Source organism: Heterocephalus glaber, unplaced genomic scaffold (assembly GCF_053883595.1).
Source record: "Heterocephalus glaber isolate CG9 unplaced genomic scaffold, H.glaber_assembly_v1.0 deba00001509, whole genome shotgun sequence".
Lineage (NCBI taxonomy): Eukaryota > Metazoa > Chordata > Mammalia > Rodentia > Bathyergidae > Heterocephalus > Heterocephalus glaber.
This window is the reverse complement of record NW_028258325.1, coordinates 43104387-43129653: the sequence shown is the minus strand read 5'-3', so window position 1 is coordinate 43129653 and position 25267 is coordinate 43104387. Positions and strand designations below refer to the sequence as shown.

Sequence of the window (25267 nt, the reverse complement as noted above, 5' to 3'; positions counted from 1 at the left end):
GCTCTTAAATATGAGCAGACAATGAGGATTGCCACAGATCTGAGAAAATCTTCTAACTTGAAAGATATAGAAGGACCTAAATTTCTAGATTGAGAAGGTCCTCCTTACTGAATAGAACAGACCTATTCATGGAATGTATCATGACATTTTAGAACATGGAACTTGAAATTTCTTTATTTATTTTAATAAATTTTATTTTATTTTATCCTATTCCCTCCTCAGGCCCCTTCCCCTCTCTATGTACAGAAACTTTGTTTCCATTTTTTCCTTCTATTTTCACTTTTTTTCTTGTCTCTTCCTTCCTTTCTCCCTCCTTTCTCCCTTGTTTCCCTTCCCATTTGAACACTTTCTTCCCATTTCTCAACATCTGTTATACATTTTAGTACTTATTTCCACTTTTGGTTTCTCACACCAGAGAAACAATGTGGTATTTAAATATGTATGTCCAATTTATTTCACTTAAGAATACAGTGTCAAGGTCCCTCTATTTAGCTTTAAATATCTGAAGCTCATTGTTCTTTATTGCAGAGCAGTACTCCATTGTATAAAAAGCCACATCTTCTTTATCCACTCATCTGCTGATGGGCATTTGGCTGTTTCCAAGATTTAGCTATTACAAACTGTGCTGCTATAAACATGGATGTGTATATATCGCTGTGGTATGATGCTTTTAATTCTTTCAGGAAGATAGCAAGAAGAGGTATAGCTGGGTCAAATGGAACCTCTAATTTTAGTTTCTTGAGAAATCTCCACACTGATTTTTACAATGGTTGCACCAGTCTGCACTCCCACCAACAGTGGAAAAGGGTTCCTTTTTCCCCACAGCCCCACCAGCATTTGTTATTGGTTGACTTTTTGATAGCAGCCATTCTTTCTGGAATGAGATGGAATCGCATCATTGTTTTAATTTGCATTTCATGAATATGGGTCTGATATTCTATCTTCACACTTGTTCACTCTTCTGCATAAACTTTCAGTAGACTTTTTAATCTCCTGGATTTCTATTTGAATCTGTTTTATGGAATCTACTTCTTTTCTATGTTGGGCATTCATGGTTTCTATATCTTTCCTAAGCTTCTCTATTGTTTTTTTTTCTGTATCAGCATTTACTAATCATTTCTTTCACTATGGTCATCATCTCTTTATCTCTGTTGTGTTTTTGTCAAGAGACTTATTGATCTGTTTTGTTACTTCTGCTGCCATTATTTCATAAACTTTTGCTGGGAGATTTTTTTTATTTCTTCCACCTTGATGTCCCCTGGATTTACCTTGGGTGAGTTTGGGGTTATGGGTTCCATCCTGCTTCTACGTTTTCTCACTTTTTTTTTTTTTTGGTACCAGGGATCGAACTCGGGACCTTGTACTTGCGAGGCAGCCAGTGGAACCGCTGAACTAAATCCCCGGCCCTAAAGACACTCTCATTTTCTATTTTCTTTTTTTTCTTTTTCTGTGTTGAGGCTTGTAAATTGCTTGTGGTAGATAGCTTTATTACTAGCATGCAGATCTCTTTAGGAAATGACTTCTTTTCAGAGATGTCTTCTAGGTATAGCTGGCTTTTCCCTTTTGAGTCTGTTGTGGTTTATTGGGGAAGAAAGGTTGCAGCCTGTTTGGCCCAGCACCCAGTTTTTCCTTACAGGACTGTAGTATTGTTTATAACCCTCCAGATAATCTAGGTATTGGAATATAAGGAAGATCAATTGAAATACAATTATGTGATGTTGGCTAAAATAGGTCAATCAATAATAACAATAGCATCAAATGCAGACAGTAAAATGACAAACTATGATAACTCTTAATTTGCCATCTTTAACCATAGGTACAAGATTTATAGTTATAAAACAAGATCTAAGACAAATCAGAAATTATATACTGTACATACTCACTCATTAGAGTGATTTTACCCTCAGAGGAGAAAATTTAAAAGAGATAAGAGGAAAAAATAGAGAAATAAAAGGAAAGAGATTAGAAGCAAGGCTGAAAGACAAAGGAAGATTACTCAAGCCTCAGGAAACTGCTGAAGAGACAGGAGGGAAAGAAAGAAGGAAAAAACTAAAAACGATATTCACACACAGAGATACAAAGAAACACACAAAAACAAAAACAATTCAAAAGCAAATAAAATAAAATAAAAATAAATTTCTCTGTGATTTCAATTCTGTGGTTATCTTGTGCGGTCTACAGGTTTGTGTTAGTGTCCAATTCAGGGTGTGATTCTGCTGTCACTGGTAGACAAAGGAGGCAGTCAGAGCCTAGCTCCACACTGGATAATGCCAGCAAACCTGCAGGATTAGGGAAGAGTGCTGGTACTTTCAAATCCACAGAAGTTCAGGCTTATCCTGGCTTCTGGTTGTGGGGCTGAGTCCTGAGTTGTTAAGCCTACAATACTCAGGGTCTCTTGTTGGCCTGACCCTGGATGTCTCCCATGGTTGTCACTCACTCAGTCACTGTGGGATTTCAACACTGGGATCCTGAGATGAAGCCAACCCCCTAGTCTTTGTTTCAGTTGGCCCCTCCCTAAACTGGCATCTGACCAAGCACCCTCTCCAGGGACCACTGAAGTTGCTTGGACTGGAGCACCTAGAGATAGCAAACAACTAGCCCATAAGAATGCCTTTCATATGCAAACTAACAAATCTAGGCTTCTCCTTCTCTGGGGCTTTCACACTCAAGGTCATTATTTTCCTGCTGTAATCACCCCAGGAGTGGGTACAGACAACAGAATCATCCCCTACACTTGAGCCCACTGAAATTATTTGAATAAGCAAACCCTAAAGCTGCTAACTTGCTTATTCTGCCATGCCCTTTTCTTTCCCACAATGAAGACTGGCACCCAAGATTCCCCATTGCTCCCTCTGCTTCCTGAACAACCTAATGCTTCCTTATTGGCCCAGCATAGCATAGCACAGTATGCTTCCTATGTAGATGGATCTTTGACTATAAACCTTATTTCTTCTTGACAGTTATTTCTGTGTGTATATATTTGATGCTGCCTGATTAAAATAAATCTCAGGTACATTTTAAAACTATACTGAAGACATTTATCAGGGGATGGTATGTTTCCAAGCTGGGGGATTGAATGAAGTCAATGAATGCTAGTTATTCAGGGCCTTCTGAACTTTGCTTTTCCTTGTGGAAAACATTCCAGACACATGTGTTTTTTTATCCTATTGTTTTGGGTTTTGACTCATCTCCTTTATTAATTTTGGCTACAAAAATCATAAGGAAACCTAAAAATTCTTTACTTTGTTTTTCAGCCCTGGAGCTTTTTAAAGTGTCTCACAGACTTGGATATTGTGGAGCAGAGAAATTAAACAGGAACATACAGCTCCCTACTTTTTATGAATCTATTAAGGTTCTTTACTTTTGCCATATAACTAACCCACAAATGCACACACACATTCAAAAGAGTATCTTATTATATTAAAATTGTTTTGAAATAGGCTGGGAATGTTGCTTAGTGACAGTGTCCTTGACAAGTGTAAGTGAAGGCCTGTGTTTGATCCCTAGTACTGAAAAAAAACAAAATTCTGAATCAAATAGTTTAGCTTTATGAGAAACTCCTTCATCCTTTTTTTTAAGCCAAAGACAGATAAACTTTATTACATGAGAAGTGAAAATTTTTTATGAAGAAAAATATAAACAATGTTGGGGTATCGACGACTTTTACCTTTTGGGAGACATAATTCTATGACATTTATTATTAGTAATTAATTTAACAATTGTACAGCTAGAATGATGATGTGGCCTGTGAAGGCAGAAATGAGTGTATCCTGTTCACTGCTACTTTCTTAGGAACCAGCCCAGAGGCCAGTACATAGGAGCTTCACATGTATTAATGAATAAAATAAAAACACTCCAATAGAAAAACAGGGAAAGGAAAACTGTGCATAAGCAAAGAATGGTCAATAAACACACAAAAAATATGTCTACACTTAAAACTTTAAAAACAAAATAAAACTCATGTGTGATTTATAAAACTAGCTAAGTTTGATAAATTTAAATTGCTTTAACTTTTTGGAAGATACTTTATAATTTTTGTTAAACTTTTAAGTGTGAAAATTCTTTTTTTTTTTCAGAGAGAGTAGCACCATATTACCTAGGCCATTCTGTAACTGGTGGGCTCAAGTGATCCTTCTGCCTCAGCTTCCCAGGTAGCCAAGACTATAGAATTACACCACCATGCCCAGCAAGTGTGAAAATTTTTTCATGTGAAATTCTAATACTGGAAATTTAACATACAAAAACAATCGTGTAAGTGTAAAGAATTTCAGCTGGCTGTGGTGATGCATGCCTCCAATCCCAGCACTGTGGGAAGCTGAGCCAGGAGGACTGCAAGTTGGACCTTACCCTGGACTATTTAATGACTTGGTGAAACCCTGTCTCAAAATAAAAAGCTGGGGATATAGTTTAATGTGAAGGCCCTGGGTTAGAAAAAGAAAAGAATTTCATTGTACACTGTAACTTTATAGAAGAAACAATTGGAAATCAATAAAAGTATCCATCCATCAATAAAAGATTAATTAAATAACTAATGGAACATCTACATAATGCAGTAATATGAAAGTCTTCAAGAACAGTATCCAACTGCTCAAAGAGAAAGCCATGTGTGGGAGGAAGAAATGAGACTCCTGGGTAATGGACAGCATGTGGGCCGGCCGATGGAGGAGGATAAAAGAAGAGTGCCTGCCAGAAAGGCAGGTTGACAGCTGTTTGTTATCCACAGGAGATGCTTTTTATCTTTCCACCTCACTCTTGATTTTCCAATTTGAGTTCACTGCACACTAAAGGAGCTAATGGACTTTTACACTAATGAACTTTTACATAAGGGTGATCCAGCAACTTAGAACTAAGAATGTTCTGTTTGAAAAACCCCTTTTCTGCCTCTATCTGGCAGAAGTTTTCTTTAGTTTTGTTGTTTTTTTTTTTTCTTTTCTGGTACTGGGAATCGAACTTAGGACCTAATGCTTGCCAGGCAGACGCAGGGCTGCTGGGTTACATCCCGGACCTGAGAGTTCTCTTTTTCTTTCTTTTTTTGTCTTAAATTCTTTTATTGGTACATTTTAGGTCTACAATACATTTATCACTGGGTGCTTGTACCTGTACATGATGTATCTTGGTTCTTATTTTTTCCCCATTACCTGTCCTCCCTTCACCCCCTCCACCCTTCCCTATTTACATAGATTTTGTTTCCATTTTTTTCTTTTCTCATAATTTTTCCTTTCCCTTCTTTCCCTCCCACTTCCCCTACCCTTTTGAACCTTTTTGAGAGTTCTCTTTTTCAATAGTCTTTTTCAGATGCAGGCCTGTGTATACTACTCACAGATCTATCTGTGACGCTGACAGCTTTACCTTGTCCACATTGCCAGTACTTGTCCGATTTTTCTGACCCAGAAATCATAGTTTCTCTTTCAGTTTCTGAAGTGAATATGTTACTAGATGATGTCTTGATTAGGGGCTCTCATGAATCAGCTCTGCACACTCCCACTGAGGAGAGGAACGAGGTGTCTGGTCCCAGGTGTCATTCCGTGACAGTCAGGGAATGCTTCATTTGAATTAGGCTCTTCGCCCACAGAAGGGCTGCCTTTATTGTGGCCATCAGGCATGTGAGGAGAGAGCTTTCCTTCACTGCCACATTGCTGCCTGGAAAGTATGGTTGACACTAACAAGAAGAGTCTTTAGGTCTGGGGAAGGGAATTGATTGCAATTGCCATCCTTGGCATTATCCATAAGGGTCTCTTGATGGTCCTGAGTGACTTTCTCTACCCTGGTTTGCTGGGCTTTTCTTTGATTATTTTGAGATGCTAGAATCTGAGAGTCCTATACTGTAATCTTATTATGGATAATTTCTTATATATCATGAGAGTGGACACTTTTTTGGGGGGGGGAAATAAGTTTTATTTTTAAAAACTGATATAAAAATTGTATGTATTTACCGTGAACAACTTGATGTTTTCAAATATATACACACTATGGTATGGCTAGTCAAGCTAGTTAGCATATGCATAACCTTGCATAGTTAACATTCTTTGTGGCAAGAGTAATTATCTACTTTCTTGGCAATTTTCAAATATGCAACACATGTTGATATTAACATATAGTTACTATATTGTACAACAAAGGAAATTGTATCCTTTGACCAACATTTTACCAATCTCTATTCCTTCTCCATCCCAGTCTCCGGTAACCTACTATTCTATTCAGCTGCTTTGGGTTCAACTTCTTTAGATTCCATATATATGTGAGATTGCATGGTATTTATCTTTTTGTGCTTGATGTATTTCATTTAGCTTAATGGCCTCCAGGTTCAATCTTCTGTTGATTATTTATTTAGATGTTTCATCTTCATGTGTATTCAGATTTTTTTGGTGGAAATGTTGGTACTCTGCCACTGTGCTATGGGGCAGCCCATCCTATTTTCTTTTAAGACACTGTCTCGTTAAGTTGCCCAGGTACTTGTGATCCTCCTGATTGGGTCTCCCAAACTGCTGGGATTACAAGCATGTACCAGCACACCAAGCTGAGAATTTAACTCTAACCCCTTCACATAACTGATAGGCTCCAGCCCAAATCCTATCAAAATAATAATAATAATCAAGCTTTTAGATTCCTGAGCAGGTTTTTTCCCCCACCTCAATAGCCCTGACTATAGCTAATTGTTCTTGAAGTGTAGTTTGGTTTGTCTTTGTTGTTGTTGTTGTTATCCTTTGGAAATTCCTTTTGCTAAAGAAACAGGAGCTTAGCATTGCCTGATCCACTGAACTGTCTGCTTCCCAGTGTCGTTGGTCTGGTTTTCCCACTATTAACAGGTGGGGAAAACATCGCACTGAAGTCCAGCACGTTGTTCAGTTCCTTGTCCGACCCTATCGTGGCCGTGCGCTGTTGTTGGGGGTTCATCTTCGGCCACTTCTCGCAGGTTTAGCCTCCGGCCAAAGTTCCCTCGGGCCACGCGCGGACGGGCTCCGTGGCCGCCTTCCTCCGGGTGGGCTGCGATCCCCCCACAGAACTTGTGGGTCTCCTCAGGCGGACATTTTTTTCGCTGAGGGGCCTCAGCACTGCACTCCGTTCACCCCAGATCCCTCTGCGCTGACCGCGCTTGGTTAACCCCCGAAAACGGACACTTTTATTCTTCGAGGTTAGTTAAGTTGGAACATTTTTGGAATCGGGAGTCCCCCATTTCTGCCACTCCAGCCCTTGGTAGCAGCCATAACAAAAACATTTTCTCTTATAGTTGCTCAAGGTGACCACAGTGTGGTCACTTTCACCTGGACTTTGGCTCTGCCCATTATATGTCTTAGAAAAATAGAAGCTTGTGTCTCTGACTTGGGTCTGTGACTACTGGCTTGACCTAAAACACTATTTGCTGATAAGCCAGTAACTACTTTCAAGAGACTCTTCACTCTGCAGTATTCATGGTCTGAGTTTTTTCCTGATGACAGAAACTTCTCTCCTTGAGTACGAAATGAAATGCTTAGTATTCTTTCTTTTCACTTGAGAGGACAGAGTACTAACATTTTGAATAGCCACACTGGCCTTGGTCTCAGTAAGGGGTATGTCTTGGATCCATGTTTTCTGGATTTGAAGAGCTTTCTTTCTACACTGAAAATGCTCTGTGTGTTCTTAAAAGTACCTGACCTTCTTAACTTAGCTTTCAGAATGCACAAGTGTTGGTGAACATACAATTTTTAAAAGCCTATGAACCTTGTATTCCATTTCCTAAAAAAGGTTAAGTGGATTCCTTTTCTCCATAAAATTTTCCCATTTTTTCATTTTTCTGATGCATAATTAGATCTAGATGTAGTTACCTCCCTTGCTTCTGGCATCTGTGTTGCCGTCGGTCCAGCTGCTGTGACAACAGGACTGTGGCTCTGCTGACATCAGCTCTGGGGGAAACTTGGCAGCTCCATCCTGGACTCCTTCATCATAATAATAGAAAAAATATGTGCCAGTGCCACTTCAAACTACAGTGGTACCTCGGTTTATGAACTTAATTTGTTCTACGATTTTTGGAAAAGATGGCCGTGTGTGTGTGTGTTTGTGTGTGTGTGTGTGTGTGTGTGTGAAAGATGGCTGTGGTTGTGTTTGTCACCCCATGCAGAGTTTGTAAACAAAAACAAAATTTTTCAAATCTCTTCTGTGTGCGAACCAAATTGTTTGCAAACAAAAGCATTTGTGAACTGAAAGGTACCATGTAAGTTGTTTTCTGCTCCCTAAACAGATCACTACTCCTGGGTTCCTCTTGTAGAAAGAACTACTGTACATTCTTTTCATTTCAGAGTTGTATTCATATTAATACCTCAGCACCATTCCATATTTCTGAAGTGATGAGATGATATAAAACATCTCAACAAAATCTGTGGGTAAGATAGTAATAGGAGCAAAATAAATTCATATTTCACCTGAACCCTAACCCTCTAAATAACCAATGAGGAAAAAAGTAAGACTATAATGATTTTTGGCAAATCAAGTGTTTCCAATTTGGTAGCCTTTAAATCTGCAAACATATGTGTGTTTAGATACAATGATGTCTAGACGACAGAGTGATAGATTCTAGAATCACTATATAATTAATAGAACAATAGATTATGCTGAGGTGAAATGATTTTTCTTAAGAGAGTAAGTAATGGGGTAAAGGAGGCAGATGAGTTTGTTTCTGTTAGACCCAGCGAGAGAGAACCAACCAGAGACCGATATTAAATCCACATAGGAGTTTATTATTACCAGCGGGGACCTCAGCCGAGCATCGGAGTCGAGCCCCGACCCGGGGGGGCTAACATGTTTTATACACCTTTGAGGCCAACAGTTTCTAGGCTCCTCTATGGGATAGAACTAGCAAAGCAAGCAAAAGGTACAGAAGCAGAATGTCTTGCCGTTAGAACATTTGTAAAGCAATAGTTGATTAATTGTTGTTTCTAAGAGACTTTCTAAGGGGAGGAGGTTTCTAAGCTTCCTCCTTCTAAGTTCATCTAAAGGGCAGGCAGGTGGGTCATCCAGCAGCAATATGGAGTCTGTTTTGCTAACTAGGGTCCTTCAGTTTCTAGGAGCCTCCATAAAACTATCACTGTCTTTGAGTTTCTTCACACATGAATTAATCCTTGACCTTCCACCTCTTGAATTCAAACACATACAGACACACACACACACACACACACACACACACACACACACATAATCACTCCAGTCTAGAGTTCCCCAAAGGAACCAATCGCTGGCCTTTGGACTGGGTCAGAAAGTAACATACAGGAACACAAAGTATGTTCTATAGAGGCAGGAAGTAATACAGGGAGGGGTTGTGCGTTTGGTGTTTAGGTAATAGAGTTGTGTTAGTGATTTAAGATCCTGATACTGAGTTAATCTCTTTATGCAGTAGGAATCTTTATAAACAGCAGCCTTTCCTACACTTTACTGTTTGCTAGGAGGAAATTATTAAGAGCTATATTGATTATAGTATTGTCTTTAATAAGCTGGTAGAGAGTAGGAATAAAAATATTTATCTGTACTGAGATGAAGTCCAGTTACCCTTAATTATTTTATGTGGTGGTGGAACAGTTTATATATTATTATTTTGTCTGTTTTTTAAGAAGTTTTACAGGCCATTGTAGTGTTTAATGAGGGTACCATATTGAAGAAAAAGATGACAAAATAGAGTATAACTTGGATGTAAAACTTTGATTATATATCAGTTGGAGACAGTTCTTTTATTGTTCCAAACATTATAAATCTCTTGCTTATCCTGGATTTTATTTAGTTTTCCTAACACATGGTTGTCATTTCTATATGTTAAAGACATCCCAGTACATTTATAATCTGGAACCAATTGTGCAGATAGATTTTCTCTTTGTTATAGGTTGATGCAGGAAGAGCATGGATTCTTTTAGATCATCTTCAATCTTGAATATCAAACCAAAAGTAAATAATTCACAATAAGATTACTATGCTAATTAAACATTTATCATAGACAACACATTTATTCATGCTTTAGAATAATATCCTTTTTCCAAGTTAGAACAATATAGATTAAATTTGCATGGTGCTCTTTTCTTCTTGAGTGAATTAATGAAAGTTACTTTCCTGTAGTATAAGAGGCTATAGACAATGCCTGAAAGGTGGATATAAATGACTTCCCCAAAGGATGACTATGTGAAGTTCTGTGGTGTATTAATTGATTTTATCTTTTTCAACAGTATATTTGATACTTATGAAGCTATTCTTTAACAAATCTGACAGTAGTTACAAAAACTCCCTAAAATAATCTCTTCCTTTCAATTGCTGAACCACTGTTTCTGCTGATATGAATGTGTAAGTGTGTGTGAGTGTGTGTGTGCGTCTTTGAGCAGCTGCTGTGCAGTTTTTCCCCCCAAAATACTGAGTTTCAATGTGGTACTTTCATGTGTTCATGTATTATATTTTGGTCATATCAATCCCTCCTTAGACTCCCTCTTCCCTCCTCCTTCTTCCCTTCCTCTTGTCTAAGAATATTCTCCCTTCTATGTTCATGTCATCTTTTTAAGATTCTCACGTATCAGGGAGAATGTGTGATACAGTACAGTATTTGGCTCTCTGAGACTGGCTTATTTCGTCTGCACAATTTCTGTTGTCTATAGTGGTACAGTGGCTTTTCCACCAAAACTTTATGACTTTGACTTTGGTCATAGTTTTTGTTTGTAAAAACAGTAGATAAGACGATGTCTAAGGAACCTTGAAGGTTTGAATTCCACTTTATGATTCTTTCTGTTATTCTGAAAATAAGCTGCAGAGCCTGCATTACACGACAGCAGTGGTTTTATGTTTTTTTCACTGCTGTATTCCCAGTCCTATGAATCATGTCTGATGTAAAGTAGGTACTCAATAATGTCTGTTGACTAAATAAACAAAACCCAAACTAAGAAGCTTCAATATTCACTGGCCAGGAAGCATATATCTTTAGATGTGTAAGCAGTAGTGAATCTGACTCTGCCCTGTCATGGTAGTCTTGCTGTCATTCTCCCTTGTCCCCTGGGTAAAGAGTTAAACTTGGAACTTGTTTCAGAGAGTGCGTCTATATCTGCTCTCTGCTAATTGTTTCAGCATTCATCTTCTCTGTCTTTTCCTACTTCTTCCTTCTTTTCCCTCTTACGTACTTGTATTTTTGGCTTCAGCTATACTTAACTTCTTTTAGGTCCTTAGTGTCCTGATGTCTTTCACTCTGGCCATCCTACATGCAACTTTCTTCCACCCCACCTCCACCTTTATTTTTGTTTTCAATAGCACTCTTTATTTCCTGTTTCCTTTATTTTATTTTGTATTTGTTTAATTTATTTTTATTTTCCTATTTCCTAGTGCTTAATCTTATAATTGCTAGTTTATTGTCTTTTTTTTCTAACTAGCCTTTAAAAACTTACAGAGAGAAAGTCTGTGTCTGACTTGTTCACCTTAATACACTATTGTACCTCTACTGCCTGGCCAGGGAGGTATGAGTGACTTGAGTATACTGTCACCCATGGGACTAGGATGCTAACATTCTGATGAAGCCAAAAAGCTTCTGTTCTTAATGTGCTGTGGCTACATCTACTCCCAATTTATTAAAACAAATTCTGTTTAATAATATTTTCAGTTAGGGACAAGTATTAGAATAAAATATGGCAAACAGGATTTGAAATAGGCAGTACCACATTTACTAGAGTGGCCAAGTACCAGAACAGTACTGGTGTATAGTAGGTGTTTAATAAATATTTTTTGAGTGAATGAATTAATGAATGAAACCTAATTTATTGAATAGCCAGAGGAGAAGTTTCTAGCTAAAAGGAGTGGCAAATATTAAGTTCCTGAGTTGAGAACACACTTAATCCATTCTATAGGCAATTCAGACCAGTATGGCTGTGGCCTATTAAAGGATTAAGCTGAACAGAGGGTGGTGAAGTTATAGACATAGGAATATGCAAAATTGTACAGTGTTGTTGGGTAAGTAAAGAGCTTGGACTTAAGTTTAGTAGTAGTAAGAAAACTGGCAATGTTTTGAGCAGGGGAATGATACAATCTGACCACTGTGGGAAGTTACTCTCTAATATGAGCCATTGCTGATTTTTGCTTGGATTCCTGAAATTGCCTCCCACCCAGTACTCAGATCCATTTTCCACTGGAGTCCTGAGTCATATTTTAATAATGCAGATCTGATCAGGTCAGGATGTTGTTGAAGGCGCTTTGGCTGCTGTTGGAAAAAGAACTTACAGTTCTGCATGTGGGTTACCAGACCATAAGTGATTGGTACGTGTGGAGACTGATCAACTAGATCTTCCTGTTTTATTTGTACTTCTTTTCATTTCCTTAAAAAGTTTGCAGATCTTCCCTCAGGCCCCTAACCTATAATACTACCTGCTCAATCTACTAGTACTCCATTTTTCACCTGGCTAATTTCCCCTCATTTTTCAGAACTCAGGGCACATCTTCAGCCATTCTCTAACTTCCATCCACTTCAACAAGGTTAGGTATTATACTCTGGCTGGGTGCTTGTTTTCTTCACCCTGCACGAGCATGCTCAGTTTTAGCTTTCCTGCTAGGTTTTCATAGGTGCAGTTCCCACTCCTCGTAAATGCCTGCCCCAGAAGAGGTGCTTATATTTTTGAAAGAAAGTCTGAGGAAAGACTGTTTTCCAGTACTAATGGTCTACTTCACATAATTTTCAGTTAACTGATTTCACTTCTATTGAGATGAAAGGTAATGGATAAGTTTGTTAAGATGAAGTGATTGTTTAAAAAAAAGTAGTCAAGAGGAAAGATGACTATTGAAGGAAACTTACCTTTGGAGCTCATTAAACTCCCACTTATGGAAGCCATTATTCCCTGCTGTGAGAAATGGTGACTCAGCTTGCACTCTGTTTAACATTATTTGAAAACTTTGGTTTTTTTTGTTGTATTTTTGCTTGAATAGTGTGACTATTCTTGCAAATCCTGTGAGTAAGCTTAGCTTCCCCTGCATGCCATGAAAAAATCATTTCTCTGAGTTTAGTCACATGATAATGGTGTGAATTCCCATCTCATCCTGTCTCTTAATTGCATGTCTTCCACTTGATTGAAGTAGCACCATGATTCAACATTCAGCCACCTTTTAAAAATTAATGCTGTCTTTTTTATATTTTATTTGGTGATGAATAAATATTTCCTGTTTGTTCTGAGGGGACTGTGTTTAAGGTTTCATTAGAGTTGAGTCATTCTGGTGGATAAAGAGCCAGGAATGAACTGAAAGGACCATGTCTTCATATATAAAAGTCCCTTGAGAGACTTCAGAAAGCCATTTCTAGCAGATTCTAATTAATTATGCCTATGTTATTACTTTGTAGTCTTTAAATGTGATAATTTGTTAAAACAGTTTGGTTTTTAAAGATCCGAGATACTCAGATTATCAAAACAGTACATTCATTTAGTTTGTATTTAGCATTTTGTGTAGTTACTGACAATAAAGTAACTACATTTATTGGTGATAGAATGAATCTTTTCATAGAACAAGTATCTATGTTATTGTATAAATTAAAGAATCCACTGTAACAAATAAAATTGTGTCCTAGTGGCTATAGTGAATAAGTTTATCTCTGGAAAATATGACTTTAAAAACAGTGAGGAAGTAGGAAATTGTTTAATTTGTATTCTATGAGCTATTGGAAATGTTCTTTTATTAATTCTTTTTATTACTGTCACTATATTTGTGAAAAGGTTTTAATACAATGAAGAACAGCATGGGGTATTCACCCATCTTTTGCCAAGCTTTGGAAAGTCAGTCAAATTCATACATGTGAATTTGAAGCACTAGAACATAATGCATACTTTATAAACGTAGCTTGATAGGGAATCTCAGACACTGGGATTATAGTTCAAGTCTTTTACAGAATAGAGCAGGATCATGGTTAATGGATGGACTTTGGAGTCTATGTGGACTCAGGTTCAAATTCTAATTTACTGGATATGTAATTTGGGCAAATAATTTAATCTCTTTAAGAATCAGCTTTCTTATTTGTAGAATGGGATCAGTGAAACTTATCCTGGGGCATTGCTATTGAATGAGATGATACAGTCATATTGTCTATGACAGTGAGTTCTCAATATATGAAAATAATAATGAGTTATACCTATAAGCGGAACCTAGGAAGACAACTGAATTGCCCAAAGTTATAAAATCAGTTCATTGGCACTTTCAGGGTAGACTTGAGCTATTAAGTCTCTTTTTAATTTTCTTTTAAGTACTAGGGATTAAACACAGGGGTGTTCTATTACTGAGCTACATCCCTAGCCCTTTTAATTTAATTTAATTTTTGAGACAGGGTCTTGCTACATTGCTTATTCTGTCCTCAAACTTGAAATCCTCCTGCCTCAGCTTTCTTGTAGCTATGATTACAGGTGTGTGCCACCATGGTTGACCAAAAAATTTTGATAATAATGAGATATTAGGCAAATTATTTCATTTTGTCTCAGTTTTGAGTTATGAAATAATTAGAGGATATTTTTCTTCTCTCTTTCCTAAGGATATAATGAACATAAAATAAAAGCTAGATTGGAAATAATACCTTTGGGCAATTTAAAGCTTAGTGTTTTACATTTTCAGTTACATAAATCAAATATATGTAAAATGTTTGAAAATTCAGCAAAGATTTTTGGAGAGAAAATTTTAAATAAGAAAGCTGAATAAAAGTAGAAAATGATTAATACTGTATAACAAAGTTATTGCCCATGGCTATTGTGACTACAGGGAAATAGTATGATATTATTTAAAACAAAAAAAGCATGCAGAATCCTAGGAAAGCTTTCACTACTTGATGTATAGATATACTTCAATCTTTACTTTATCTTATTCTATCCTATGGAGGTCCTTATATGAATTTAAAGGGAGAATAGTGGATATTAAGGATTAGAAAAGAAAACCAGTGTTACAAAATGAAAATAACCAACAGACTACAAAATTGACTCTATTTGATGATGTGGTTATCACCAAGCGTGGCATATTAAAAAATTTCTTTAGGTGCTTTCAAAAACTAAAATTGCTTTAATTATACATGTGTTGGGTTGGGTAGAGTCCTGCTGAAGATGTAAAGGTTATTACTTTTACATTACCTCTGCAGTTCACTTTTGACCTAAGAATTATATAGCCAGGTAATCAGCATGGAAACCCTTACAGAATGTGAGCTCCTCAGATACAGCTCTTCTTTGAAGTAGCAGTTATTGTTTTAAAATGTCTTGTATGCAGCCTTTGGGTTTTCGATGTGACTGGATTTGAAAGGTAAGAAGCTGGCACTTAGGGCTGACTATGGTGGCTCGGGCCTGTAATCCTAACACTTGGGAGGCTGAGGCAGGAGGACTGCTGCAAGTTCGAGGCCAGCCTGAACTACATAGTGAGACACTGTCTCGAAAAACAACAACAAAAAAAGAAGCTGGCACTGAAGTCATTACTAAAACACCTACATAAGAAAAACTAACTTTCTACAGCTGGCAGTTCTGAGTAACCCATGGGAAAAACCTTATTTTATTTCTGAAAAATAAAAATTCTTTACATTAACTTGCCATATATAGGAAGGTTACTTGATTGGGAGATTTCAGGCTATGTCATGAATTGCATATTACATAGTGTTGACATTTTCATATTCGAAAATGAAGCTGCTGACAATGCTATCTTTGTACATATATGTTATGTACCTATATACAGGTGGGAAAGACTATTTCTAAAGTAGGTGTCCTTCTATATTTTACAGAAATATCTGACCTTTGATCTTTTTTTGTTTTTGGTACCTGGGATCGAACAAGGGACCTTGTGCTTGTGAGGCAGGCAGTGGCACTACTGAGCTGAATCCCTGGCGCCATGATCTTTTTATTACTACTATTAATGCTGCTCTTGCTACTGCTGAGTTTATTGAATACTTATGGACCCAGCATTGTTCAAGGTACTTTAGATATATTTATACATTCAATTCTCATAGCAACTTACTGAATATATACTCTAACTATCCCCATTTGACAGACAAGAAAACATGTACAGAGAGGTTAAATAATGTTCCTAGGGATAATACAGAGCTAGTAAGTGACAAAGCCAGAATCCCATTTTGTTTAGTCCAGAACTCATGCTTCTGCCATTCTACATACTGCTTCCTATTAGTAGTCCACTACATTGGCTGTGTGTAATAGTCTTCTCTGTATTGCTTATTTCCTAACTAGGAAAAGAGAGGTTTGCATAGTTGGAGACAATAAAGAATTACATAAAACCCACTAATATGATTATGATGTAGGTTTCAAAGAACTTTTCTTGACTATGAAATTCAACATCAGGAGTTGATTTCATGTGAAATATCAATAGTATGAAGTATAGCCTGTTGGATAAAGTTTTATGAACATATTAGAGAAAGACAGTTACTAAACTGCCACACTCAACTCACATGCCCAGTAGGAGTGAGGAGTGTGTGTGAGCTACCATATAGCAGTAATAGAGTAATGTGATTATTCAGTTATTTAGAGAACCTGAATTAGTTCATGAATTTTCTCTTGGTAAACTTAAAATGACCATGTGTAATGTAGAGGTTAGTATTGTGTGTTTAGAAAAGTGTTTAGAGCAGAAGGCAATTAGGAAGTCAGACATATCTAAACAATAGGAATTGTTTATTTCAACAAAACAATTTTCAAGGTAACATGATTTGTCTGTGTGTCAGTGTTAGAGATCATGGAAAATATGTACTTCTGTAGTGTTTTAATAAATAAAAGCCAGAGAGTATAAGCCTTAAGTGACATTAGTATACTTTACTATGTATGCACTAATCAAGATTAATGTAGTTAAGTGGATTTATCCATTATGTTACAAATACTTGGATATAAAAACTGTGGCTATGAGAATATATTCATAACAGTAGTAATGGTAACAATCACTACAACAAATACACAACCATGCAAATTTGTTTTTCAGTATTGGGGATTTGAACCTAGGGCCTCATGCAGAGCTAAGCAAAGGTTATACCATAGCTTTTTTTTTTTTTTTTTTTCTGAGTCATGGTTTTACTAAGTTGGCCAGACTGGCCTTCAACTTATGATCCTCCTGCTTCAGCCTCCTGAGGAGCTGTGACTGCACCATCAAGCCTGGCTATATCTACTCACATTATTGTGAATCAGGAAAGTGCTTTATGTACATTATTTCATTTAATCCTTACAACAGTCCTGTGAAATCATTTTTATTACTCTCACCTCAATAGATGAGAAAGCTTATAAAAGGAGAGAAATAAATATGTGCACAAAGTTACGTAAGCAGCAAGTATTATGTATTCAGTAGTTATTGAGTATACCTACCATAGCCTTGACATCATTCTAGATAGTATGGAATTAGCAATGAGTGAAACAAACTCCATGCATTCATTGAAGGACCTCACCTTCATGAGGGAAATATGCAGTAAGCAAACAGGGAAACATTAAGTCCAATGGTCATAAGCATTATGTTGAACAAAGCCAAGTAAGCAAGTAAGAGACTGCTACAGTAAGGTCCTGGGATGGGCTTCACCACTCCTATCTACAGGGTAATGGGGACCTCTTTGATAAGGGGGGATATTTCTGCAGATACCTCAGGGTAGGGGATTGTTTGTAAGAAGAATGTTCCTGGCAAAGGGGAGAAAGTGGTCCTTGTGCTACTGAGGATGATTTGGAGGTCATATATTTGAAGTGGGTGAAGGGGAGAGAGGTATCAGTTTGAACCCAGATTTCTCTGACTCTGGACTTCATATTTTGGTTACTGTACTAATATAATGGGGCAAATGCTGTATGGCATTGTCCAACCCCCACTCTCATCTTGGAGACATACTGTATTAGTGAGACACATATTCTCATGGAAAGGAAGAGATTAGTGATGTTCTACTCTGGGAAGTTCAGTGTTGAAACTATCTGAGAAATCCCTGTGGTCTGAGAAGAAATTAAAAGTAGCATAGGATTATGGACCATAAGTTTGATAAACTGAAAGTGTAACTTCCTGCTCAGAATTCTTCACTGGTTCTCTATGCCTGCTGAGCTTTAGAGAAATTGTTTCTCTGAAAACTCTGTAGCAAATAGACCTACGTTTGATGAAGACAATGTTCATAAACTCTGAGTTATGCTGCTCTTCTCAGGCTGTGAAATCAATTACAAACTCTTTGGCATCCTGACACTTTCAGAGTAAAGCCCACAAGACTTGATAAAGAATGCAGGACCTTCACAGTGTGGTTCTCATCTTCTCTTTATCCTTCTACTACCCCTCCCCTCCTCTTCACCTTACCAGGGAACAGAACAGTCCTAGGTGTCATATATCAAGGACTTTGCACATTCTGAAACATCCTTTTATTCCTCTTGTTTTGTGACTGAGATTTTCTGTTTTTCTTGAAGCCTTTCTTTACCATTTTCCTTCCTAGATTGACTTATAACTCCTTCCCTTGGCTGCTCTTGGAGCTCATGATTCTTTGGAATTGTAATTCCCAGTAGAAATCTTCCTCAGTCCCATCCAACTAGACAGCAGTGTTGAAGTTATATAGAAATCTATGCAATCATTGATCGTAGCTTTTATCACACTTTATTTTGTAATTTCTTTGCTTTCATGACTGCCTCTTTTTCCAGAGCATAAGTCATTGAGAGCTTATTTTTATCTATATTCCAACCAGCCATGGAGCTTGCCATGTATCAGTGATGACAAACCAAACTACAACCCAAAACCCACTTATTTATCACAAAATGCCAATACTGCAATTAAACCTGAATTCTGAGGTTTTAGTAGAGGAAAAAATAACTCATACATCAACATCTTTTGTCTTAAAAGAAGAACAAATAACATGTGCCATACATTTGCCACCATTGGCTTATATGGTAGTTTACCTGCTTACCTAAACTTAAAAATAATAGATGCATAATTGTGCAAGCCAGGGTTTTCTAGACCAACATGACCAATAAATATGTATATAACATAAAAGAGGATTGATTTACATGATCAGGGGCTGGAGAGTACCACAGTGTCCATCTGCAAGTTGGTAGGGCAGGAAAACCAGTAGCTGCTCAATTCAAGAAGCTGGAAGTCTCAGAACAAGAAGGACCAATATGCAGCTCCAGTCCAAGGCTGAAGGCCTGGAAGCTCCCTGGAGAGTTACTGGTGTGAATTTGTATTCAAGGACAGAAGAAGCTAGGGTGTGACATCTGTGGATGATGACAGCAGCATAAAAATGTGCTCACTGAAGAAGAATCTAGCATGCACATGACTCCTTCTTCCACATTTTGTTCCATCAGAGCCATGCACATTCAGGTTGGATCTGCCTATCAGCTGGCTGACCCACATGCCAGTTGGCTCTGGGAATATCCTCACAGACAAACCCAGAAGGGTGTTTTACCAATTTTCCAATCATCTCTCACTGCAGTTGAGTTGACAACCGAAATTAACTGTTGCAAGAGGTACAGTGATGACTGTTTTGATCAGATGTTTCAACGGTGATAGTTTACTATGGAAAAATAGATGATAATAAAAACAACTACTATTTAATGAAAGATTATCATGTGCCAGACGTTAAACTCAGTGCTAAAATACAAAATTTCCTTATTCCAGCTTAAATTCAACCTTGAAAGATGCATCTTACTAGGTATAATTTTAAAGCTAAATTAATATCTTAATAGATGTAAGTTTCAAACTAAATTTTAAATATGCATTCATTTTCAAACTATTGTTTACTGAGTATTAGGAGAGTTAGAAGGGTTTTAAGAAGAGGAAGAAGTCCTTAGAAAGAGACAGAAGTCATCCTTGTTTCTTTATATTCAGTTTTGAAAATGTTATTACAAATGTGTATACTTGACTAACATGGCAGAGATCTTCCGGAAAGAACACTGTACTCATTTATAATTTGGACAAGTCATTTAGGGTGAGACAAGAGAGCTATTGGAAAGTGAGCCCAGATGAGACCCTGCATAATGCAGTGCTTTGGGCTGTTATCAATGATTAATTGTAAAGGCTTCTGTAAGTTCTATCCTTCCAGTCTAAGGCCCAAAGTGGAATACTTCAGGCCATGGTTACTTAGTGCAAGCCCTGGCTTTCATTCAGTAGGAAAGCCTACAGTTAGGAAGTCTATTGAGTAATTTTTCAACACGAATTCTCGTTACTGATTGTTTTGTGTTTCTCAGATAAAAATATCTCAAATTGATATGTTGCTTATATGCACTGGTAAAGTAATTTTAGACATACATTTAATTTTGCCTTCATAGCATTTGTTACCCTAGCAATGTTAAATTGTACTTTAAATACTTTTAAGTGCAAACTCTTAAAAAAATTAATCAAATAGTTTTTCCCACATAAAATAGCACAATATAGCCATTTTTCCCTTTTTTGTCTTGATTTTATTATTCCCTTAAGTTTTCAATATTGTGCCAATTAAATGAATTAGATATTCTTTATATGAATCCTTGTACTTCAGGTCTATCAGAAGGAAAGACTATATTAATGCTCAAAAAGGATATTTAAATTTTTTTCTTTCAACTCTTTTGCTTTCCAGTAAAAAATTATTCTAAAGCTCTTTTTGTGGTTCTACTGCAGTGACTTGGCAGCCAAAGCCCTGTGGGAAGCCTTACTGAATACCAAGCACAAAGAGGCAGTCATGGAGGTTCGGAGACATCTAGTGGAAGCAGCAAGCAGAGAAAATCTGCCAATCAAGATGAGCATGGGTGAGCTCAGTCACTTCAGCCTGGAGGGTCCCGGTGGGTTCTGAGGAAGCTTATTTAAGCCTGCTCTGAGCTGTGGGCAAGCCACGGCAACATGATACGTAGGTAAATTTATAAAAAAAACATTTGTGCACTATTGAGAAAATAGGAAAGTAATATGCACACATTTCCACTTTTATGACCAAAATGACCACATTTCTTGGATTCAATTTGGGAACTCTAGGAGAGTTCTTGCTAACAAATAATGGGTTTTGTTTGTGTGTGTGTGTGGATTTTTTTGGTTGTTGTTGTTCCTTTGTAAATTTAGAGCTATTGAAAATCAATCTGGACCCCTTTCTTCCTTCCTCCCTTCTCTCTCTCTCTCTCTCTCTCTCTCTCTCTCTCTTCAGATCGAACTCGGGACCTTGCACTTGTGAGGCAGGCAGTGGAACCACTGAGCTAAATCCCGGCCCTGGACCACCTCCTTTAATTCCAGTCTAATTCTATTCCCTTTCCCATCTTTCCTCTATGAGATAAAAGTGCTTCTATTAGTTTTGAATTATGAATGAACTATGGTACTGGAAAGACAGATTTGCTCTGGCCTGGCCCCATGCCTTTAAGAGTAGTCTACAAATTCTCTAGTCATACGAGTATTATTGTTTCTTCTCCAGAGGATCACATAACTCATTTTTCTCATTTTCACTGTTTTTTGCATTCAGCTTTGTCTTTGGTATTAGAAGCATATATCTGCAATGCAATTTGTTTTACATGGGTTTTCTTTTTGCTTTTGATTAAAAAGTAAGAACCACAGAACTATTCAGATTTTAGAAAAGAAATATTTTTTTTTTGGTTCTAAATACATTAAATAAATTAAAGATGAAAATATTTAAATGTGGATATTGAATCTGGCTAATAGGTAGAATTTATTTCTGGAAACTTGCAAAAATTTATTTCTCTATTTTAATAAGATTTTTCTCTTACCTACCACTAAATACTATTACATTTTAGTAAATGGAAATTTTTTTCTCAGTGAGATTCATATAGCCTAAGTTCCTAATCACTTATGAATACCAAAATAAAACTGTCAAGTTGAAATACAACAGAATATTTAAAGTAAAAGAATGTGGATGAACCTAGTAGGAAAAATGTCACAAGAGTCATAACATGAAAAAACAATCATGAGATTTAGTGTGTTAGGTGATTATAGATGTGAGTGTGAAGGAACATAATGATGATAAGAAGAGTGAAAATAACTTTTTTGTTGAGTACTTACAAGGTGCCAAGTCTTATCTCTTTACATACATTATTTTATTTAATCATTGTAGTAATTCTATGAGATAGGAGGGATTAAATCATTCCATTATTCAGATAAGAAATTGAACCAGAGAAAAATTAAATACCTTTCCCAAGGCCATATACTTGATAACAGTAGAACTGGATTTCAAATGCAAACATTCTGATGGCAGAGAATATACTTTATATAAGAAATCATGCTGATTCCATATAATCAATGCAGAAGTTCTCATGTTACTTTAGAGTAGAAAAAAGTTGCTGCTTTAAGACTTTGTGAGCTTTCTGTCACTGTGACAAAATTCCAGAGAAAATCAACTTAAAGGAGGAAAGATTTATTTTGGCTCCTGGTTTCAGAGGTTTCTGTTCATTGTCACTGGGTTAAATTGTTTCTGGGCCTGTTGTGAAGCAGAGCATGATGTTCGAGAGCGTGGAGTGGAGCAAAATGGTTCACCTCATAGTGGACAGGAGGCAGAATGAAAGAGTGAGAAAGAGGAAAATGGAGAAGGGGAAGGGCCTAGGGAAGCTAAACCCATTAAGGGCACACCGACAATAGCCTACATCCTCTAACTAGGTCTCACCTCCTAAAGTTTCCACTACCTACCTCCTGCTGATGTCATCAGCTGCTGCCAACCAAGCCTTTAGCACCTGTCCTTTGGGAAACATTTCATAGCCACACTATAACAGAAGCCATTCTGGCATTTGACTATTAATTCTTGAAGTTCTCTCCTCCCTCCCTCTCTCCCTTCCTTCCTTCCTTCCTTCCTTCCTTCCTTCCTTCCTTCCTTCCTTCCTTCTCTTTTCTCTTTTTTACCATCTCCTTTCTCCTCCCTCCCTTTTCTTTCTACAGTTCTAGGTCTACGTTACTCACAAGTATGTTTACTTTACACAGTTCTTCATTCCTAAGTATGCTGAGAAGAACCAGTTCATATCACGAATGAAGAAAAGTAGGAATGCACCAAGAGTCTTGATGATAAGGTTAATTTATATTGTATTTTGATAATATAACCTTATGATACTGCCACAGAACATTAATTTTTATTGCTCAATATAGGACTTCTGAAAGATTAACAAACTTTACATTTCTAAACTGCTGTATCTTTTAAAAATAATCAGGGCCAAAAAAATTTGGAAAAGACAACTGTATGAGGAATTCAAATTTAAATGTTTGCGTTTTCTTTCAACCAAAAGAAAAAAAATTACATAAAGTGGTTTTCTTTATCTTAGAACTCCAGACATAGTGTGTGGGGGGGTAGCCAATGACTGTTAGTAAGATTAACTCCCACTCTATCCTTATGTCAACTACAGTTTAGTAAAAAACAAAACTGTGTGACTACCCATTTATCCTTCAAATCATTATCAAGAATTTCTTGTGTGTCTCATTTCTATATACAGATACATAACCATGAATAATAAGAAAGGGAGCTGTAAGTTTTAAACATAATTTAATACATTGATGCCTATTACATAGCTTATCATTTAAAAATCATTCTCTGGTCTCCTAAGTGGCTGGAATGCCTTTTCTAGTAGTGTTTAAAAATATGAAATGTACTTTAAACTATGTACTGTTTCCCTAACTCCTGCTGTTAGTTTTACAAAAGTATACATTTTCTGACTGTGATAGAGGCTTCTGGTATTTTTGAGACATTAAACAGATTTTAATTCTAGACTGAGGATCTTCGTGTTTAAATTCAGTGAGTGGGATCTTATGTTTGAAACCTCAGATTTTATATATAAAACTTTTCAGCACAAGCTAAATTAATATTAAAACATTATGAGTACCAAGAGAAGCAAACACTATTCTCTTAAATAATAAAAGTTTAATGGCTAAAATGCAGAAAAAACTCATTTTATCATTGAATATATAAACATATGCAGTCTTTCTGAGAGCTTGTTATTAAATTGTCAGTTAAGTAGATATGTTCCAGAAAAGTGATTTTAAAACACTGAAAGTGAATTGTATTTTTCCCATTGGCATTCCTAATGAAAAATGTATTCTGAAAGTAAAAAATAAATAGTCCCCAGGAATTCCATTTGTTTGAATCCAAAGTGGACGCTCCGAGAATAAATGAATAGAAGATGCCATCTCAGAGTCTGGTACATTTTATGGAGACTCTTTCTCTGGAGTACCATTGTGGTTGAGGGATCTTTATTGGTTTGAACTATAGCTTTTTGCAGAAGGGACAGTATTTAATTTGTTGCAAAAAGTCCTATTAGGGTTGAAATGAAGCAGATCTCTTTATGATACTGTCTTTTCTTTTACAGGCATATTTCTTCAAAGTTTTTTGTGCTTGATGGCCCTAGTTCTTTATTATTTTATTGGTTGTTAATCTGTTGCAATCTGGCTACTAACCTGTTTTTACTGAAAAGTCTCCCAAAGCACTAAATATAAGGACATTTTTCTTTGTTCTTATCCTTCTTGAATTCTTTGTCCTTGTCCTTCTTGACTTCTTTGTCCTTATCCTTCTTGCCACTTCTAGACTATTACTCTTTTCCTGTATATCTTTGTTTCTGTTATTTTAGGGCTTCCTGATTTAGATAGAGTACAGTGTCATCAATATCTAGTGTTCAGTCATACTTTGCTATTTATCAGCCAAACTTCAAATTATTTATCCATAAAAATAGGGAAAATATCTATTTTCTGGAATTTGCAAGAGGATGAAAGCTTCAAGCAGTGTGAAGTTTGTGACTTTGAAGCAGATAGGAATTGATGTGTTGTGGTTATATTCTCTAAGAGAAAATCTTCAGACGAAACCAAATTATAATAAGATTCCTTGATCAGAGTGAAATCAACACAAACAACAAATTCGATGGTTTTCCTTCTCTTTTCATTTCTGGAAAAAGAACTAGTTCATTCTTTCCTCTTCACTTTTATTTTTGTAGGATTTCTGCTGAATCTCTACCTTTTTTGTTTTAGTACCAGGGATTGAACTTAGGACCTTGTGCTTGCAAGGCAGGTGGAAGAACCACTCCGCTAAATCCCCAGACCATCTACCTTCTAATAATACAGTCTTTCTTTCGTTTTCTTTTCTTTCTTTAACTTTATTGGTACATTTTAGGTATAAAATACAGTTACATTCATTTTTGGGATCTTGTACCCTTATATGATGTATCTTAGTTCTTATTTTTTCCCCATTTCCCTGTTCTCCCTTCACCCCCTCCACCCTTTCCTATTTACAGAGACTTTGTTTTCATTTTTTCCTCTTTTCATATTTATTCTTTTCCCATCTTTCCTTTCCCCTACCCTTCCCACTTCCCCAACTCCGTTAGACCTTTTCTTCCTATTTCACATTATCAATTATATCATTTGAACTTTATTTACACTATCAGTTTCTCACACTAGAGAAACT

The 25267-nt window shown here is 36.7% G+C and overlaps 1 protein-coding gene and 2 pseudogenes across 7 annotated transcripts in view; 1 reads left to right on the top strand and 2 right to left on the bottom strand.

Moving 5' to 3' along the window:
- Scfd2 (sec1 family domain containing 2) overlaps positions 1 to 25267 on the top strand; it is a 545604-nt gene that overhangs the window by 73916 nt on the left and 446421 nt on the right. For 6 of the 7 annotated variants that reach the window (XM_087187636.1, XM_087187635.1, XM_087187637.1 and 3 more), the window contains exon 3: positions 20524 to 20684. In XM_087187636.1, the coding sequence (XP_087043762.1) occupies positions 20524 to 20684 (161 nt within the window). The remainder of the gene's footprint in view (positions 1 to 20523; positions 20685 to 25267) is intronic. The other variant, XM_004849721.4, reaches the window with a different exon arrangement.
- Positions 5317 to 6894, bottom strand: LOC147825143 (sentrin-specific protease 5 pseudogene; annotated as a pseudogene).
- On the bottom strand, positions 7134 to 7748 carry LOC147825142 (sentrin-specific protease 5 pseudogene; annotated as a pseudogene).